The sequence below is a fragment of the Pseudophryne corroboree genome, chromosome 8 (assembly GCF_028390025.1).
Source record: "Pseudophryne corroboree isolate aPseCor3 chromosome 8, aPseCor3.hap2, whole genome shotgun sequence".
NCBI classification, from domain to species: Eukaryota; Metazoa; Chordata; class Amphibia; order Anura; family Myobatrachidae; genus Pseudophryne; species Pseudophryne corroboree.
Genome location: NC_086451.1, coordinates 424,523,196 through 424,538,323, shown reverse-complemented (window position 1 = coordinate 424,538,323; position 15,128 = coordinate 424,523,196). Strand labels below are relative to the sequence as shown.

The window sequence follows — 15,128 nt, the reverse complement described above, 5'->3', positions numbered from 1 at the left end:
TGGCACTGCAGTGTCAGACAGGATGGCACTTCCAAAAATAGTCCCCAAACAGCACATGATGTAAAGAAAAATGAAAGAAAAAAAAGGTGCAAGATGGAATTGTCCTTGGGCCCTCCCACCCACCCTTATGTTGTATAAACAGGACATGCACACTTTCACAAACCCATCATTTCAGCCACAGGGTCTGCCACACGACTGTGACTGAAAAGACTGGTTGGTTTGGGCCCCCACCAAAAAAGAAGCAATCAATCTCTCCTTGCACAAACTGGCTCTATAGAGGCAAGATGTCCACCTCCTCCTCATCGTCCGATTCCTCACCTCTTTCACTGTGTACATCCCCCTCCTCACAGATTATTAATTCGTCCCCACTGGAATCCACCATCTCAGGTCCCTGTGTACTTTCTGGAGGCAATTGCTGGTGAATGTCTCCACGGAGGAATTGATTATAATTCATTTTGATGAACATCATCTTCTCCACATTTTCTGGAAGAAACCTAGTACGCCGATTGCTGACAAGGTGAGCGGCTGCACTAAACACTCTTTCGGAGTACACACTGGAGGGGGGGCAACTCAGGTAAAATAAAGCCACTTTGTGCAAGGGCCTCTAAATTGCCTCTTTTTCCTGCCAGTATACGTACGGACTGTCTGACGTGCCTACTTGGATGCGGTCACTCATATAATCCTCCACCATTCTTTCAATGGTGACAGAATCATATGCAGTGACAGTAGACGACATGTCAGTAATCGTTGGCAGGTCCTTCAGTCCGGACCAGATGTCTCAGCACTCGCTCCAGACTGCCCTGCATCACCGCCAGCAGGTGGGCTCGGAATTCTTAGCCTTTTCCTCGCACCCCCAGTTGCGGGAGAATGTGAAGGAGGAGCTGTTGACGGGTCACGTTCCGCTTGACTTGACAAGTTTCTCACCAGCAGGTCTTTGAACCTCTGCAGACTTGTGTCTGCCGGAAAGAGAGATACAACGTAGGTTTTAAATCTAGGATCGAGCATGGTGGCCAAAATGTAGTGCTCTGATTTCAACAGATTGACCACCCGTGAATCCTGGTTAAGCGAATTATGGGCTCCATCCACAAGTCCCACATGCCTAGCGGAATCGCTCTGTTTTAGCTCCTACTTCAATCTCTCCAGCTTCTTCTGCAAAAGCCTGATGAGGGGAATGACCTGACTCAGGCTGGCAGTGTCTGAACTGACTTCACGTGTGGCAAGTTCAAAAGGTTGCAGAACCTTGCACAACGTTGAAATCATTCTCCACTGCGCTTGCATCTCTTGCATGCCCCTGTCATTTTTTAAATAATTCTGCACCACCAAATTCAATGTATGTGCAAAACATGGGACATGCTGGAATTTGCCCACATGTAATGCACGCACAATATTGGTGGCATTGTGCGATGTCACAAATCCCCAGGAGAGTCCAATTGGGGTAAGCCATTCTGCGATGATGTTCCTCGGTTTCCGTAAGCGTCAGCTGTGTGCCTCTTATGGAAAGTGGTGATACAAAGCATAGCCTGCCTAGGAATGAGTTGGCATTTGCGAGATGCTGCTACTGGTGCCGCCGCTGCTGTTCTTGCTGCGGGAGGCAATACATCTACCCAGTGGGCTGTCACAGTCATATAGTCCTGAGTCTGCCCTGCTCCACTTGTCCACATGTCCGTGGTTAAGTGGACATTGGGTACAACTGCATTTTTTAGGACACTGGTGACTCTTTTTCTGACGTCTGTGTACATTTTCGGTATCGCCTGCCTAGAGAAATGGAACCTAGATGGTATTTGGTACCGGGGACACAGTACCTCAATCAATTCTCTAGTTCCCTGTGAATTAATGGTGGATACTGGAAACACGTTTCTCACCACCCAGGCTGCCAAGGCCTGAGTTATCCGCTTTGCAGCAGGATGACTGCTGTGATATTTCATCTTCCTCGCAAAGGACTGTTGGACAGTCAATTGCTTACTGGAAGTAGTACAAGTGGTCTTCCGACTTCCCCTCTGGGATGACGATCGACTCCCAGCAGCAACAACAGCAGCGCCAGCAGCAGTTGGCGTTACACTCAAGGATGCATCAGTGGAATCCCAGGCAGGAGAGTACTCGTCAGATTTGACAGTGACATGGCCTGCAGGACTATTGGCTTTCCTGTCTAAGGAGGAAATTGACACTGAGGGAGTTGGTGGTGTGTTTTGCAGGAGCTTGGTTACAACAGGAAGGGATTTAGTGGTCAGTGGACTGCATCCGCTGTCACCCAAAGTTTTTGAACTTGCATTGACCTCTGATGAATACGCTCCAGGTGACGTATAAGGGAGGATGTTCCTAGGTGGTTAACGTCCTTACCCCTACTTATTACAGCTTGACAAAGGCAACACATAGCTTGACACCAGTTGTCCGCATTTCTGTTTAAATAATTCCATACCGAAGAGGTGATTTTTTTTGTATTTTGACCAGGCATGTCAATGGCCATATTCGTCCCGTGGACAACAGGTGTCTCCCCGGGTGCCTAACTTAAACAAACCACCTCACCATCAGAATCCTCCTTGTCAATTTCCTCCTCAGCACCAGCAACACCCATATCCTCATCCTGGTGTACTTCAACAGAGACATCTTCAATTTGACTATCAGGAACTGGACTGCGGGTGCTCCTTCCAGCACTTACAGGGGGCGTGCAAATGGTGGAAGGCGCCACCTCTTCCCGTCCAGTGTTGGGAAGGTCTGGCATCGCAACCGACACAATTGGACTCTCCTTGGGTTTTGTGATTTAGAAGAACGCACAGTTCTTTGCTGTGCTTTTGCCAGCTTAAGTCTTTTCATTTTTCTAGCGAGAGGATGATTGCTTCCATCCTCATGTGAAGCTGACCCACTAGTCATGAGAAACATAGGAGAGGGCCTCAGCCGTTCCTTGCCACTATGTGTCGTAAATGGCATATTGGCAAGTTTACGCTTCTCCTCAGACGATTTTAATTTTGATTTTTGGGTCATTTTACTGAACTTTTGTTTTTTGGATTTTACATGCTCTCTACTATGACATTGGGCATCGGCCTTGGCAGACGACGTTGATGGAATTTCATCGTCTCGGCCATGACTAGTGGCAGCAGCTTCAGCATGAGGTGGAAGTGGATCTTGATCTTTCCCTATTTTACCCTCCACATTTTTGTTCTCCATTTTTTAATGTATGGAATTAAATGCCAGTAATATATTTATCAATAGCAATGGCCTACTACTATATATACTGCGCACAAAAACTTAAATGCACCACAGGTATGGATAGATAGTATACTTGACGACACAGAGATAGGTAGAGCAGTGGACTACTGCACCGTACTGCTATATATTATATACTGGTGGTCAGCAAACTGTGCAAAACTTAAATGCACCACAGGTATGGATGGATAGTATACTTGACGACACAGAGTTAGGTAGAGCAGTGGCCTACTGTACCGTACTGCTATATATTATATACTGGTGGTCAGCAAACTGTGCAAAACTTAAATGCACCACAGGTATGGATGGATAGTATACTTGACGACACAGAGGTAGGTAGAGCAGTGGCCTACTGTACCGTACTGCTATATATTATATACTGGTGGTCAGCAAACTGTGCAAAACTGAAATGCACCACAGGTATGGATGGATAGTATACTTGACGACACAGAGGAAGGTAGAGCAGTGGCCTACTGTACAGTACTGCTATATATTATATACTGGTGGTCAGCAAACTGTGCAAAACTGAAATGCACCACAGGAATGGATTTATAGTATACTTGACGACACTGAGGTAGGTAGAGCAGTGGCCTACTGTACCGTACTGCTATATATTATATACTGGTGGTCAGCAAACTGTGCAAAACTGAAATGCACCGCAGGTATGGATGGATAGTATACTTGACGACACAGAGGTAGGTAGAGCAGTGGCCTACTGTACCTTACTGCTATATATTATATACTGGTGGTCAGCAAACTGTGCAACACTGAAATGCACCACAGGTATGGATGGATAGTATACTTGACGACACAGAGGTAGGTAGAGCATTGGCCTACTGTACCATACTGCTATATATTATATACCGGTCGTCAGCAAACTGTGCAAAACTGAAATACACCACAGGTATGGATGGATAGTATACTTGACGACACAGAGGTAGGTAGAGCAGTGGCCTACTGTACCGTACTGCTATATATTATATACCGGTGGTCAGCAAACTGTGCAAAACTGAAATGCACCACAGGTATGGATGGATAGTATACTTGACGACACAGAGGTAGGTAAAGCAGTGGCCTACTGTACCGTACTGCTATATATTATATACTGGTGGTCAGCAAACTGTGCAAAACTGAAATGCACTACAGGTATGGATGGATAGTATACTTGATGACACAGAGTTAGGTAGAACAGTGGCCTACTGTACCGTACTGCTATATATTATATACTGGTGGTCAGCAAACTGTGCAAAACTGAAATGCACCACAGGTATGGATGGATAGTATACTTGACGACACAGAGGTATGTAGAGCAGTGGCCTACTGTACCATACTGCTATATATTATATACTGGTGGTCAGCAAACTGTGCACAAAAACTTAAATGCACCACAGGTATGGATGGATAGTATACTTGACGACACAGAGGTAGGTAGAGCATTGGCCTACTGTACCGTACTGCTATATATTATATACTGGTGGTCAGCAAACTGTGCAAAACTGAAATGCACCACAGGTATGGATTTATAGTATACTTGACGACACAGAGGTAGGTAGAGCAGTGGCCTACTGTACCGTACTGCTATATATTATATACTGGTGGTCAGCAAACTGTGCAAAACTTAAATGCACCACAGGTATGGATGGATAGTATACTTGACGACACAGAGGTAGGTAGAGCAGTGGCCTACTTTACCGTACTGCTTTATATTATATACTGGTGGTCAGCAAACTGTGAAAAACTGAAATGCACCACAGGTATGGATGGATAGTATATTTGATGACACAGAGGTAGGTAGAGCAGTGGCCTACTGTACCGTACTGCTATATATTATATACTGGTGGTCAGCAAACTGTGCAAAACTGAAATGCACCACAGGTATGGATGGATAGTATACTTGATGACACAGAGGTAGGTAGAGCAGTGGACTACTGTACCGTACTGCTATATATTATATACTGGTGGTCAGCAAACTGTGCAAAACTGAAATGCACCACAAGTATGGATGGATAGTATACTTGACGACACAGAGGTAGATAGAGCAGTGGCCTACTGTACCGTACTGCTATATATTATAAACTGGTGGTCAGCAAACTGTGCAAAACTGAAATGCACCACAGGTATGGATGGATAGTATACTTGACGACACAGAGGTAGGTAGAGCAGTGGCCTACTGTACCGTACTGCTATATATTATATACTGGTGGTCAGCAAACTGTGCAAAAGTGAAATGCACCACAGGTATGGATGGATAGTATACTTGACGACACAGAGGTAGGTAGAGCAGTGGCCTACTGTACCGTACTGCTATATATTATATACTGGTGGTCAGCAAACTGTGCAAAACTGAAATTCACCACAGGTATGGATGGATAGTATACTTGACGACACAGAGGTAGGTAGAGCAGTGGCCTACTGTACCTTACTGCTATATATTATATACCGGTGATCAGCAAACTGTGCAAAACTGAAATGCACCACAGGTAAGGATGGATAGTATACTTGACGACACAGAGGTAGGTAGAGCAGTGGCCTACTGTACCATACTGCTATATATTATATACTGGTGGTCAGCAAACTGTGCAAAACTGAAATGCACCACAGGTATGGATGGGATAGTATACTTGACGACATAGAGGTAGAGCAGTGGACTACTGTACCGTACTGCTATTTATATAGTTATTGTGGCGGTCAGCAAAATTCTGCACTGTCCTCCTACTATATACTACAATGCAGCACAGATATGGAGCGTTTTTCAGGCAGAGAACGTATAATACTGGTGGTCACTGGTCAGCAAAACTCTGCACTGTCCTCCTACTGTATAATACTGGTAGTCCCCAGTCCCCACAATAAAGCAATTAGCACACTGAGCACAGATATTTGCAGCACACTGAACACAGATATGGAGCGTTTTTCAGGCAGAGAATGTAGATGTTTGCACTTGCAGCACACTGAGCACAGATATTTGCAGCACACCGAGCACAGATATTTGCAGCACACTGAGCACAGATATTTGCAGCCCACTGAGCACAGATATTTGCAGCACACTGAACATAGAAACTGAGAGGACGCCAGCCACGTCCTCTCAGGATCATCTCCAATGCACGAGTGAAAAATGGCGGCGACGCGCGCTCCTTATATAGAATACGAATCTCGTGAGAATCCGACCGCGGGATGATGACGTTCGGGTGCGCTTGGATTAACCGAGCAAGTGCGGGAGGATCCGAGTCTGCTCGGAACCGTGTAAAAAAAGGTGAAGTTCGGGGGGTTTGGATTCTGACGAACCAAACCCGCTCATCACTTGTATTTACCCTGCACAGAAACAATATAACCCACCCAAATATAAATCTCTGTGCACATTACATCTGCCCCACCTGCAGTGCAGCATGGTTTTGCCCAGTTGCTTGATTTTTTTGGTTTGCTAACAAACCTGAATAACCCTCCCATTGTGCACTAACCAAATATGGTATGTGCCTAAAAGCTTGAACTCATACAGATATCTTAAGCCAACACACAGTCTAATGGGTTTAATTTGCCGGCTGTCAGGATCCCGTCGGTCAGGATTCGTATACAGACGCCGGAATCCTGCCAGCCGACAATGTTGGCAGCCGGAATCCCGGTTCACCAAGGCTATTCACTCATAGAGTGAGAAAAGATCTTGTGGTGAGCGCAGCGAGCCACCATTCCTGCAGCATGGTGAGTGCAGCAACTCCGCAAGGGGACTCTTAGTGCTCACCCCACTGATGGCATTCTGGCGTGTGGGATGCAGCTGTCGGGGATATTGACAGCCGGCATCCTGTCCGCCGGTAAAACATACTGAATCCAGTCTAATAACATGGCGCATGCTATGATGTGAGAAAGTGTTACTTTGCTTTAACGGCATTCATAATTCATATTTAAATAAAAATAGTTTACATCTTTATTTCCAACATTTCTTACAATTCATTGTGACAATCAAAACCCAATAAATTCCAAGGAGGATATCCAATTTAAAAAAAAAGGAGACACCTGGGCGCTGACATACAAAAAGTTCTGGGATATTAATCAATATATATTAGCCTGATCAAGGACTGCCGCTTCACTTAAGAGGTCACTGTTAAGCTCAGAAAAGCAAATAATACACAACACCAAAGAATGAAGCGCTGTCCAGATCAGTACATTTTTAAAACATAAAACATTTAATATACATTACACACAAAACATTAATCACACGGCCGGTATATACCAATTAATTAAAATAACATAAAAATATATAGAACCTAGTGGCCACTCCTGAATCAATTAGCTTAATTGCTGCACTAATGATTAGCAACAGGCAATAACATTTAGCCAACAGTTCATAGCATTTGTGTTTGCCAGATATAGATGGTAAAGCTTGAAGATGTTAGAAGCTCAAAAAGCACCAATGGTTAATACCATATAGCAATATTTAACTGACAGTTCATAGCGTTTGCCAAATGATGATGAATAAGCTTGAAGATGTTATAAGTTCAAAGCATATACATTCATGCAACTTGTTAGTAGCAGAAATTATAAATATTAGTGGTCTCTGTGTAGTCTCTTTTTAGAGATTATAATTATACTCAACAGTCCAGCGTGGCCACGCTATATAATTAAAACCAGCTCAACGTGTCTTCAGACCTGGGGTCTAGATGCAGGGTGACGTCTCACTCCTATTAACTCACACTCCGGTCCTCACGTATAACCGCTGGATACACAATGAGTCTCAGCCGTAGACAGCACTCCTCTCTACGCGTTTCTCCGCCTATGTGCAAGTCGGCGGCTTCTTCCAGAGAATCGATGATTCTGGAAGAAGCCGCCGACTTGCACATAGGCGGAGAAACGCGTAGAGAGGAGTGCTATCTACGGCTAAGACTCATTGTGTATCCAGCGGTTATACGTGAGGACCGGAGTGTGAGTTAATAGGAGTGAGACGTCACCCTGCATCTAGACCCCAGGTCTGAAGACACGTTGAGCTGGTTTTAATTATATAGCTTGGCCACGCTGGACTGTTGAGTATAATTATAATCTCTAAAAAGAGACTACACAGAGACCACTAATATTTATAATTTCTGCTACTAACAAGTTGCATGAATGTATATGCTTTGAACTTATAACATCTTCAAGTTTATTCATCATCATTTGGCAAACGCTATGAACTGTCAGTTAAATATTGCTATATGGTATTAACCATTGGTGCTTTTTGAGCTTCTAACATCTTCAAGCTTTACCATCTATATCTGGCAAACACAAATGCTATGAACTGTTGGCTAAATGTTATTGCATGTTGCTAATCATTAGTGCAGCAATTAAGCTAATTGATTCAGGAGTGGCCACTAGGTTCTATATATTTTTATGTTATTTTAATTAATTGGTATACACCGGCCGTGTGATTAATGTTTTGTGTGTAATGTATATTAAATGTTTTATGTTTTAAAAATGTACTGATCTGGACAGCGCTTCATTCTTTGGTGTTGGATATCCAATTAGCCCCGGTAATTTACCGGGGCTAATTGTCCCGCCGGGGGCTATCTAATTTGCCCCGATAAGCCGGCGCATGCCACGGTTTATCAGGGATTTTGTTTCACCTGCCTCCGGCAGGCGTAGCAGAATCCCCGGAAACAGCCCCGCTGTTTCACACAAAAACACACAGGTTTAGCTGAACCTGTGTGTTTTCGGGAGAAAGGTTTTTTTTTTTACAGGTAATCCATCTGGATAGCCTGTAAAAAAAAATTGGTGAAACATCGGAAAAAAGTCAGAAAACGGCTGTTTTTCGGGACTCGATGTTTTTATGGGGATAATTGGCTACCCTCCCAAGTATACTTGTGGATTGTTGATAAATTGTGCATTGTTAGATGTGATGTGCTTTTTGTTTTGTTGTGGGCCTTACTGGATCCTGACACGGCATACACCTTAGCTCTCCCCACAGCTAGAAGGGGCAATAGGCAGAAGTCACAGGGATTATACCTTTATGGTCACCTAGGTTTTGTGCATTCCCCTTTCTCACTATCAATACAATACAAGGCACAAGAAACAGTGTACAACAAATAGACCAAAAGCATGGAGGCCTGACTATTGGGGATCCTGGTGACAGCAGAAATCAGGGTGGATAGTATGCCAAATGATACTTAGGGTGGCCCACAAATGTGTACTATTCTTTTTACTAAAGGGAACTGGATGTGGCTATTTTGGCAGGAAAATTGCAGCATTTTAGCATTGTGGCAGGAAACTTTCCAGAAGTGATCAAAACATTTAAGGGTCTATACTGACCAATGCTCAACCTCCTTGGTGACTAGTGGCTGTGGCACTGTGGCTAATAAGTGCCCTCACTAATAATATCTGGTACAGCCTCCTATTTAGCTCATGCCTTGTGCCTTAAAGCTACACAACAGGCTTACTGCCTGAACTCCAATGACCATAGAATCTAATGCCTAAACTCACTGGTAGGAGGCTTAGGAGCATTAGTGACTTGACTGACTCTACTGGTCTTACTAAACAGGACATACTGTGTTCTCCTGGGGCGGGCAAAGGACCAAGTGTTTAGCTCTTTTTGCTAATACTCTCTATTGCGCACAGCCTTGTCTGTACTATGGTGCAACTCCTCTGGAATCTTTTCTGCTTTCCATTAAGGCTTATGATGTTTACCGCATCATCTTCTATTCCAGGCTTGTCTTGCCAGAACACTTCTCTTTACTGTCATCTCCATTTTTCTTCCTGGAGGTCTTCTTTGCTGTTCTCTCGGTCAGCAACTGAATTTACTCTTACTGAATTGGCTAATATAAGCAGGGGAAGTGAATCCACCTGGATTCACTGTTGCCAGAGTCGGAAGATGAAGAAGGGATTGTGTAAGTACTGTACCCAGTGTTGGACTGGGGCATATAGGGCCCATCGGGGGAATACAGTGGTAGGGGCCCATGTTTAGAGGTGTGGCCAGTATCTAGAGGGGTTGTGCCCAGTCGCCACATTGGTTTGTCTAACCATTTTGCAAGTGTTGGTCCCCTAGATAAATATATACAGTAAATACTGTAGTGCATGCATGATAATGTACTAGAATAGTAACAGTACAGTCTGAAACCTGATCCCTAGAGCAGGGGGTGGGTCCACCAGGCAGTAGGGCCCACCTGTGGTTTCCCCTATACTCCTGTGGGCCAGTCCAACCCTGACTGTACCACGCTCATTGCACTCACGGCACAACCGCACGGAGTGCCGTGCTGCTGGTGCGACATAATATGCTTGGGTGCAACTAGCCACAGCCTCCATATATTTCTATGGCCGTACGCATGCATATGCACTTATGCATCAAACTTGCTGGCACACTAGCCGGGCCAGCTTTGATGTAACTATGACGTACAGCTGCAAAGCTGAGCACGGCTACTTCTGTATTTTTTTTGTTACTGATGTTTAAACCTGGATCTGGAGAACCATGACAGTATGTATGTCTGTATGGTTCAATTAAACCACTTCAGGGTCTTGCAAAGAGTGCACGCCAGATGATTTGCAATCTATTCTTATATACTGATCCCCAAAAACTAATTTTGACGTGATCCATTTAAATATTTCCGGTTTGTTCAAATACATCAAGATTATATTCTCCACCAGTTTAATGAGCTAGAGAATGTCATTTCCATTTATCCAATTATGAAACATAAACTGATTATGTATAGTCATGAGGCATTTCAATTCTCTAAGCTCCAACTCACAAAGGATATAACATGCTATAAATACCACGTTGATCATCCTTGTAGGGCACAGCTACAGAGTTTCAACTGATAACAATTTTGAATACTGTCAACTTTATATCATTCCATTTCCAGAAAGATGCACATCTGTTCTTCCTATAATTTATCACAATGAGATTATGATCAACAGATTTTAAGCTATTGATTCATTTGTATTATTTTCACCTAACGTCCTTAGTCTCTTTTGTCTCCCATTGAAATTCCCCAGAAATGATTGCTTTGCTTTTTGCTGAGATTGCAAAAGGATCGATGACCAAAATACAGCTTGAACAAGACAATACATTTGTATTCTCGCCAGTCTTGTTTATCCCATCAACATCTTCTGGCTTAAGTTATAGTCAAGGTAAGATAGATCTCTGTCCCGTCCCGCCTTTCTATGGTTGCCCATACACTAGATGACCTGTAAACGATGCATTCGCATTAACGATTTCCCTTGAACTCCCCCAGCAGCTCCACTGCAGTCCTGGGCAAACTATATAGTACAATACAGCTGGCCATACACCTAAAGATTTATTGTCTGATCTGGCTGGTTAGAATGAAAATCTGGTAATGGATGAGAGAAAATGACAATTGACCATTTGCTCCTAAACACTGGAAAACAGACAAAAACAGTCAATCAGACAAATTGGTTGAATCCATTTGATTTAACCAATTTGTCTGAATGACCGTTTTCGTCAGTTTTACAGCATTTAAGAGCAAATAGTTAATTGTCATTTGCTCCCATACATTACCAGATTTTCATTCAAACCAGCCAGATATGACAATAAATCTTTAGGTGTATGACCAGCTTAAAGATATATCTTAAGATCTGGAAGTGACTACATACAGGAGCATACTGTCGTTGATGATAGCTTCAGATCTTCCCTGCAGCAAAGAAGATCAGAAGCTCTGACCAACGACCAGTGGAACCATGCATCATGATCATTACCATTTACAGACACTGAACAATCTGCATTATTATAAACAATTTGTAGTTCCGACTGGCCAAATCGCTCATAATATCGTCTAGTGTATGGGTACTTTTAGTATTGTCTTGATTTTAACCACAGGGAACTTTGTTTTTCTTAAAAATCTTTTTATTGAGTTTTTAAAAATAGGTAGCAAGCAAAATATTAAAAATGTTCAAAAGATTGACACAAGTTTATTTCATTATTTTTATTTTTAAAATCTTTTCATCATTTATCTTCCATGTGGACTACGATTGGGAATAGTAACCTGCCCAAAGTGTGGTGAGCAAATGGTGAAACATACAAAATGACACACAAAAAAAACAAAAATACTTCTGTTGACCATTTTTCTATTGAGTATTTTCATGTAGATCTTTTGACCCTGTCAACCTTTTGCATTTTAACCATTTGGGGTCGACCTATTGACTCTCTTTATACTGTGGATCAACTGAACCACACCCAGTGCACATTGTAACACATCAATTGTTCATATATGCGGAGAATCCAGTACTAAAAGAATGAATTACAAACAACCATAGTGTAAATGTATACAACCCAGAAAGCTGGGTCATAGGAGGATGGAAAAAAACACTGAGCAGTATACATAAATCCTGATTCCTAAGCACCTTCTGTAGACTAAATACATTATGCACCAAAATAAAGGTTCATACTGATATGTCATGAGCAAATAATGAGGTAAATTTATAAGGGTGGGAGATTTTTTTTTTTTAGAACTAGTGATGTTGCCTATGGCAATCAATCAGATTCTACTGTACTTAACATTTATCTAGCTACTTCTAGAAGATAATAGGTCAAATCTGATTGGTTGCTAAGGGCAACATCACCAGTTCTAAAAAAACCTCCCATCTTAGTAAATTTACCCAATTGAGTTAAACATGTTGAAATGATCAGAGCCACACAATGAGGAGTTAGTTGGCAGGAAGTACTGTATGTTGTTTATGTACAGATGCAGCTCCTTTAAAAAAATCCTTATACTCAATGAGTAAAGGGCTAAATAAAAAAAAACTTAATTTGTTATCATGAAATGATATACAGGTTATATAAAAATACAGTATATTTTTCAGAAGCTATGAGAATGAGATAATTATTCCATAAAGTGCACCACTTCTATAGAGTTATTCTGCTTTCTTGTATGTTTTTAAGGGTAGAAGACATGTCATGCCCTTGTCACACATATTTAAAATACCATTTGTACTGTTAATATTATACCCCATTTTGTACTGTTTTTCCATTTGTGCAGAACATATAAGTCTGCCTGTGATTTTGAAAGTTGTTCCTCTTTGATGCTTTTAATAAGAGCCCTTCAATCCTTCTCCCAATTAGCCTAGCAATCATTTTTACCATATTGTTGATAAGTGTTATGGTAGTTTTGAATTTAAAGGATGAGAAATGGAAACCTGGAATGGAACAGAAGTCACAGAGTTCCGCCTCCTGGGATTTTATGAGCTGCCTCACATGCAATTCTCTCTGTTTATTACCTTTTTTCTAATTTACTTTACAACACTGTCTGGAAACGGAACAATCCTCATGGTCATTTATATGGAGCCTCGCTTACACACACCCATGTACTTCTTCCTGTGTAACTTGTCTTGTCTTGATATCACGTTCATATCAACTGTTCTCCCTAACCTTCTACATATCTGTATAACTGGGGACCAGAGAATTACCTACCTTGGTTGTGTCACACAAATGTTTTTCTTTGTCCTGTGTGTAGTGTCAGAGTATTGTCTTCTGGCTGTAATGGCGTATGATCGATACGTAGCCATCTGCCATCCTCTACGTTATTCTTCTCTCATGAACTCTAGGACCTGTATCTATCTGGCTTTGTTCTCATGGTTCTGTGGTCTTCTAATTTCAACAAACGATTTGTCATTGTTGGTCCAATACTCCTTCTGCAAGTCTAACATCATTAATCATTTATTTTGTGACCTAAAATCACTGGTAAAGCTTTCCTGCAGTGGGACTCAAAGTGTAGAGACAGCTATACAAGTGTCTGGGGCTCTGTTTGGATTTACACCTCTAATATTTATTACCATTTCCTATATTTTCATTATCTCTTCTATCTTACGTATTCGCTCTAATAAAGGGAAACGCAAAGCCTTCTCCACTTGCTCCTCACACATTACAGTGATCATTCTGTTTTTTGGAATTATCCTTGGGATGTATATGAGACCAAAGAAAGCCTATTCCATAGAACAGGACAAAGTCTTTTCAGTACTGTACATTTTTTGCATCCCCATGTTGAATCCAGTGATATACAGTCTGAGAAATGATGACGTGAAACAGGCTTTACGAAGACTGAGAAAAAAGCTCCATAGATAAAATTCATAGCTCCCATTGGACACAGATGAACCATCTCTCTTTGGGTATGGGTCGTTGGGTCGACTCAACTTAGGTCGACAGTCATTAGGTCGACCACTGAAAGCCGACATGAGCATTAGGTCGATATGTACTAGGTCGACAGGTGAATAGGTCGACATGAGTTTTTTTTTTTTTTTTGTCTTTTTCTTCTAAAGTGACGGGGAACTCCAATTAGTGCAGCGTGTCCACTCGCATGGCTCGCTTCGCTCGCCATGCTTCTGGCAAGGTGACTCGCTCCGCTACCGCTGCACTCGGCACAGGTTACCATTCCCAATTGTAGTCCACATGAATCATATTAAAAGTGAAAAAAGTGAAAAACTCATGTCGACCTTTTGACCTGTCGACCTAGTACATGTTAACCTAATGCACATTTTTACCTAGTACATGTCAATTTAATGCCCATGTCAACCTTCAGCGGTTGACCTAATGACCGTCGACCTAAGCTGTGTCGACCTTACGACCGTATCCCCTCTCTTTTATGCCTGACATTCAACAAATGAATTGTTTTTTATCTTCAACATGTAATATTATTTTGATTGCCTTTGTATCTTCAGGCTGACATTGAGTACACAAACACACGCATACACACACTCACACCCATACACACACACACTCACATGGAGCTGGTATAAAATTATTTGCTGTCATGATTAATTAAATACATAAAGTTATATTTTAGAATATTTAAATAAATATAATAGTTCTTGTTAATAGTGCTACAGTGATAGAAAGATTGTATTTGAAGTGATATTTGTACCCTTCCAGCCATGTTCATTTCCATGTGGGCCTGCAATTCCACAAAAAAGATAAGGGAGTAAATATACTAAGATGGGAGTTTTATTCAAGATAAGATGTTGCCCAT

At 42.1% G+C, this 15,128-nt stretch overlaps 1 protein-coding gene and 1 pseudogene across 1 annotated transcript; both read left to right on the top strand.

Annotated features, from left to right (window-relative positions):
• Nucleotides 1-15,128, top strand: part of LOC134949909 (vomeronasal type-2 receptor 26-like) — a 1,108,520-nt pseudogene that overhangs the window by 579,693 nt on the left and 513,699 nt on the right.
• Nucleotides 13,646-14,227, top strand: LOC134948023 (olfactory receptor 5AR1-like). Its single transcript, XM_063935785.1, has one exon. It carries the CDS (start codon nt 13,646-13,648, stop codon nt 14,225-14,227), a length of 582 nt encoding a protein of 193 aa, XP_063791855.1.

What these genes read in the sequence shown, in the direction of transcription:
- LOC134948023 (XM_063935785.1), top strand. Translation starts at nt 13,646, where the DNA reads ATGGCGTATGATCGATACGTAGCCATCTGCCATCCTCTACGTTATTCT.